Genomic DNA, 5,800 nt, shown 5'->3' with positions numbered 1-5,800 from the left:
GGATGTTACGTTGGCGGATGGTTCCGCCGTGAAATCCGCCGGTGTTGGCGAAGGCTCGCTAAAATGTGTGGATGGTAACGGCAGATTGAGCGAAATGTTAGTACGAGATGTGCTGTATGTCCAGGAATTGGACAGCGGACTTATTTCAGTCCGGATGTTAGCACAGAATGGACTTAAAGTGAACTTTGTGGAGTCTAAGTGCGAAATTATCAACCATATGTTGAATGTATGTAAATAATAGTAATAAATTGACCACCGCGTAGAGAGTAACCGCTTGTATTTACTTCCACTGATCGCGTCCGAAATACACCGCCGGGAGTGTAGATCGGTTCCGCTGTTTGCCGTGGGAAGCCTCCGTGACAACTTTCCACACCTGCGAGGTGAAAAAACGTATTGCAAATGCAAATAGGGCTTATTACGGACTTCGTAGCCAGCTTAAGTCCCGTAGTCTGAAAGCAGAGATAAAACTTCAAACTGCGCGTACTCAGTCTGGTTACATCTAAATTAGTTTAAAAATTTAGGAGGATTAATAAAACAGCAAATGTCATCGTGTAAGCATAGAGGAGCGAAAAAGCCAAATTTGAATCACTCTAATGATTTATTTATATATCTATCGATATTTTATACAGTTTTAAGGCTATTTGAAATTCCTACTTATTTTAGAGCAGGGGCCCCGAGTATGCTTACTATCAAGGGCCGCACAGAAATTTTGAGTAGTTGAAGCGGGCCGTATATTTGCAACATTTGTTTTTCATTGTTCATATTAGAACAAAATTTTGTATTTTTTCAAATAAAATATTTGGGCTTGTAAGAACATTTTAAACAGAATTCGTTTGGGATTCGAAAAAGAACCCGTTCGTGATTCTGAACAGAATTCCTGCCGGGACTCGGAGCAGAATCCTTTTGGAGTTTGTTTGAAAATTTTAATAGAGCCAGTTTATAAGTTTCTATTTGTAAGTTCTGAGCAGAATCTGTTAGTGAGTCTGAAAAAACAGAATCCAGAGTCATCGTATTTTATAGAGGTGATAATCCAACAAAATTTACCCTATATTATGGTTCATGAAATTCATAACTTCACACATAGATGATATCTAGGCCGACAGCAAATATACTTCGATGTTATCGCTCCGGGTTATGATAATAGCAAGTTTGTATTCAATCGCAGATTTAAAGGAACTCAAGATTGAACTTCAGGTAAAAATAATGTTGTCATACACTGCTCCGTAATAAGAATGTCTTTATTCCTCAAAATAAGTTAAGTTTTGGAGAAACTAAACTTAAATTTGGTGGATTAACTGATTCTGTTTAAAATACTGATCGGATTCTGTTCAGATTACCGGACGAATGCTTTCCAGAATATCAAACGGATTCTGTTTAGAATCTCAAACGAATTTTGTTTGGAATCTCTAGCGGATGCTGCTTAGAATCCCAATAGAGTTTTATAAGAACCCCTTTGTAATTTGTTACGGAAAGTTATAGTGAACAAGTATCTAAAACATAAGATCAAAATTACAGAATCAGTTGCCACATAATTATTTGGGAAACAGCATAGAATATTTTCTGCCAACAGAGCCGACAAGATACTATGACGAAAAAACAATTTCTTATGACAAGTCCGCTACCGCAAAAACGCTAGTTTAGACTAAAAGTCAGCTACGGAGATAAAATCTGTAGAATGTAGAAAGTACATATTTTGTTTGAAAAAGATTCAAAGGAATACGATATATTGTTCGAATATTCAATATTCTATAATATGCAATATAAACAGAAAAACAAATTTTGCAAATATACTGCGGCCCGCTTCAACAGCTCAAAACATCTGTGCGGCCCTAGTGAGCATACTGGGGACCATAGGCTTAGATTATTAATCTTCAACGGTTTACAAAACTAATTGGCATACCACCAGCACTTCTGATCTACACGCTCGCCTGAATAAAAGTGCACGATTGGCTGTCCACAGAGCATCCTACGAAGTCTTTAGCTTCCCGCCAACAAACAGATCGCCAGTTTTCTAAGCCAGGCAACATCCAATCATTGAATATGGCAATGCCGGATTGCCCCATGAGTTTGAGCGTTTGATTTTTATTTGAATAGTTGAATGTTTGATTTACGTGATACGTTCAAAACTTCATTTGGTTTTACAATACCTCTATTGTATATAAACTATAGAGGAAGATTGTCGCTGTCGTCACTGGCGAAACATCTTTTGCTGGCGAAGATAGGGCACTAAATGTCAACGAAGGAAAAGTTAGAACCCAACATGTTTGGGAACGATAACAAAGGGAACCGCAGCGACAATCGTCCTCTATAGTTTATTACCTTCATTGGGTTTTACGATTACGAACGGCTACAAAAATGTACGCCACTAGAAACCTAACTAATTACATACTAAAAATCAAACGATTCGGAATAGGAGTATCCTGAATAGAAAAGAAAAGCAAATAAATACTTTAATTCGAGTCATTTGTACATTCCACTAGTTTTCTATTTATGTACTGGTCACCCTGGAACTAACACCCCCGCACATTACAGTGCGAATCGTGAACGCGCCGCCAGCAGCTTCATATTGTGGCAGTCAGCCAGCTATCAGCGTGGAAGAAACCGTACAGGAAAATGCAATTTTCTGCAATGGATGCAGAAAATCGCAGCAAGCAAGCACAAAAGTTGACGAGCTTCGCGGGGGTTTGGGGATTCGGTATGAAAACAGTAGCTCATATAGGAAAAACTTATTCGCATAATAATGCATATGTCTTTTTCCTATAATGCAGCTTTCGCATCCTGGCGGACGTCCCTTGCCCTTGTTTGGGATCACCGCACATTGGCACCGAGTTGTTGTGAGGATGGTTGGGGGGGTGGCAGTTAACGATTGCGTCTCGCGGAAAGTGTGCATCGCGGTAGCTCTTGATCTTCTCCACTGCTGTAGAGGGGGAACTATTAGAATTGAGTTATCCAACGAGAGGGCTTGGCTTATGAGTATCGTGGTTCATACCTACTTATGCCAGACATTGTGGTTGGGTGCTCTCTCTTTGTGTGATTTTTGAATAGAATATGTTTTTCTTTTTTGAAAACGGATGGTAAATTGTTGTGAAATAACTGATGGTAAGCAATTTTCTAAATGAAGAAGTGCTAAAACTGTTATTTAGTTGTAAATCACATTTTTTTTAAAATTTTATGATAAATACAGTTACTTTACGGGGCATAAGACCCAATTTCGTAATGTTTAAAGGATGTAAGCACAATGGTAGAAGCTACTCTATAACTGCTTTTCTGGAGGAAAACAAAATCTTAACATGAAGATGCATTGTTCGAAAATTTCAGAAGATGAAGGTTTTATCCTGAGCAGGAGCGATGACCTCGATAACAGAAATTGATATGAACTAGCATTTCATAAGAGGTAAAATACCAAAAATTAATATACAAAATACTTTCGGCATAACATGCTTAGGTATTTCAATACCAAACGAATAATAATTTGCGATGCATTTGGTATTGTAATAACAGAGTATGTTATTGTGCATATTAATTTTTGTTATTATTTTTTGGAATTTCACCTCTTATGCAAGGCTAGTTCATAAATGAGTATGGTATCAATAACAGAATGAGGTATTATTGAATTAATTTCTCCTGCGCGTGATGGTTAGCGGCTTCAGTAACAGAGCGCGGTTTCATGTTGCTTTTTTGGCAACATCCAATTCCATTGGACATTAACTACAATATGATATTGAGTTCGAGAAACTAAGTACTAACTTGTATTGATTCAAATGTATAATAGATTAATTTTATTGGTAATCATCATAGAAAAACTAAAGTTATCTTTCGTTGTCCATAGCCGCTAGAGCATTCGTGTAAATTCGCATCATTTGATCGTCATCAGAAGATACGACACCTCCCGACCGTTCTTGCAGCAATTGCACGGTTGGATTGTCGTCCACTTGAGCACTACCATCCGATTCCAAAACAATCCGCACCTGTTGTTGAGAATCGTCCCGATGGAGTGGGGCTTCCTGATCAGTCGTCAAATTGTTATCTTTCACAGGCTGGACTCCGTCGGCATTCGATGGTCTGTTCCTTTGTCTCAAGCATCGGCATCTTCTGCAAGCCTTCAGCATGATCAGCAGTGCACCAACAATGCACACCTCCACGGCACAAATAACCAATATCAGCAGGTTGATGAGTTTGGGTTGAATTTCGATGAAAGCTTTGATCGGGTCGTCGGTTGTAGTGTCGTTGAACAGATCCAGAACTTCGGTCGTTGATGCGTCAATCGGCCAACAACCGCGAATGCCACATGCCAATTGGTTCATGTTGAATATGTTTACTTCGAACGAGATGCTTGTTGACTGGAAGATTTGTTTCCGAATGAGATACAGCTGCAAGTGGGTCAAACCATTTTATACTACGATCAGCAACATACCTGACGATGTTTTCGTACCTATTTTATGGCTTCGAGTGTCAACAAGGAGTTATATCAAGTGAAGTAAACAAAATTACCTGCAATTTATCTAACCAGGTTCGTTCTAAATTTGTAATGTGCAGACCATTTGTTTTGTACCTAATGTACTACAGAAACTGAACAGATTTGAACACAATTTTGATCAATTTTTGGTAAGCTATAAAGTTCAGCGAAAGGGAAGCAAAATTTTTGGATAAAGCGGGTATTACACTTTATCTTGAAAGAAAATCCTATAATTTGAGCCTTTGAATAATCAATACAAGATTAGAAGGTATATTTCAAAAGAAAATTTTTAAATTCAAAATTTGTTTTGCATAATCTAGCGTTATCTTAAAGAGACTGACTTTTAATAAGTTTGAACTTGAGATTCGGTGATCTAACACAAGAAACTTTACAAACTTATAAATTCGACCTTTTTATCTCCTTGCGGAACGTGTAGGCAAACATGAGAATATTTTGGAGGATAATAGTGATTACAGAAACTCCACAATATCCCTGTGAAAATGTTATTTTGTGATACGTGCACTCAACCAGCGATTGTTAGATTTTCTAACAATTCTGTATAACCTACCAAAACTTGTATTGTCGGCGTAGCACCAACTTAGAACTTTCTTCCGAAGTTTTATCTTTTATTTATAGGCGAATCCAGCGCACTACTTCCGAAGTTGGTTAAATTGCCTCTATCTGGAGAAAAATCCAACTTCGGTATAAAAATCGTTCTAACTTTGTTCCGGATAGACAATATAAGAACTAGGCATATGCGAAAATTTTAGATACCATACAAATATTGTATGTGACCTTTAAATTTTGTAATCTTTCCTTACAATATTTGTTTGTGAGCTTAAATTTTTATATAAGATGCCTGTTCTTATACAGGCTTTGGTAGACCTTTATACATAATTGTTAGAAAAACTAGCCGTCATCTTCTAGTCAAATGATCGCTATGTGGTGAGTTATTTTTTTTAGATTGATAACTGTTCGATAGCCGAAGAGCACACCACTAGTTTCTTTCCTTTTGTGGACTCCGTCGGGGCTTACGGCGGATAATTATTAATTTAATAATTGACCACAAACGTTTTTTTTATTCGCACCTGGACTTTTTTTTAAACTTTATTAATGTGTTTTTTTTTAAATTCAGGATGAGGCTCAATACCTGGAATCAATCTTCCAGCTGCAACGACCCAACATGTGCTGCTCCCTGGAAGAAGACAATTTTGAGTTGTTTTCACCATAGTCCCGGATGAGTGAAAATAACATAAATTTGAGTTGGTGAAACCTCATTGTTAGTTAAAATTTCAACACGGGAGTAAAGGTAAATTACTCACTGCATAGTGAAAAAAAGATCTG

At 37.5% G+C, this 5,800-nt stretch overlaps 1 protein-coding gene across 3 annotated transcripts; it reads right to left on the bottom strand.

The window, feature by feature from the left end:
- Positions 1–3,747: 3,747 nt before the first annotated feature.
- On the bottom strand, positions 3,748–4,634 carry LOC134223412 (uncharacterized). Of its 3 annotated transcripts, none has more exons than XM_062702546.1 (2): positions 4,492–4,634; positions 3,748–4,370 (listed from the first exon to the last, which is right to left on the bottom strand). In XM_062702546.1, exon 2 carries the CDS (start codon positions 4,302–4,304, stop codon positions 3,810–3,812), a length of 495 nt encoding a protein of 164 aa, XP_062558530.1. In that variant the 5' UTR covers positions 4,305–4,370; positions 4,492–4,634; the 3' UTR covers positions 3,748–3,809. The 3 variants fall into 3 exon arrangements, with proteins under 3 accessions (XP_062558530.1, XP_062558529.1, XP_062558528.1); XM_062702545.1 differs by having other exon boundaries at positions 4,433–4,590; XM_062702544.1 differs by having other exon boundaries at positions 3,748–4,340; positions 4,415–4,584.
- Positions 4,635–5,800: the final 1,166 nt, after the last annotated feature.

The sequence above is a fragment of the Armigeres subalbatus genome, chromosome 3, assembly GCF_024139115.2.
Source record: "Armigeres subalbatus isolate Guangzhou_Male chromosome 3, GZ_Asu_2, whole genome shotgun sequence".
Lineage (NCBI taxonomy): Eukaryota > Metazoa > Arthropoda > Insecta > Diptera > Culicidae > Armigeres > Armigeres subalbatus.
The sequence above is the reverse complement of the archived record's forward strand: the minus strand, read 5'-3'. Positions and strand labels throughout refer to the sequence as shown.

What these genes read in the sequence shown, in the direction of transcription:
- LOC134223412 (XM_062702546.1), bottom strand. Translation starts at nt 4,304, where the DNA reads ATGAACCAATTGGCATGTGGCATTCGCGGTTGTTGGCCGATTGACGCA.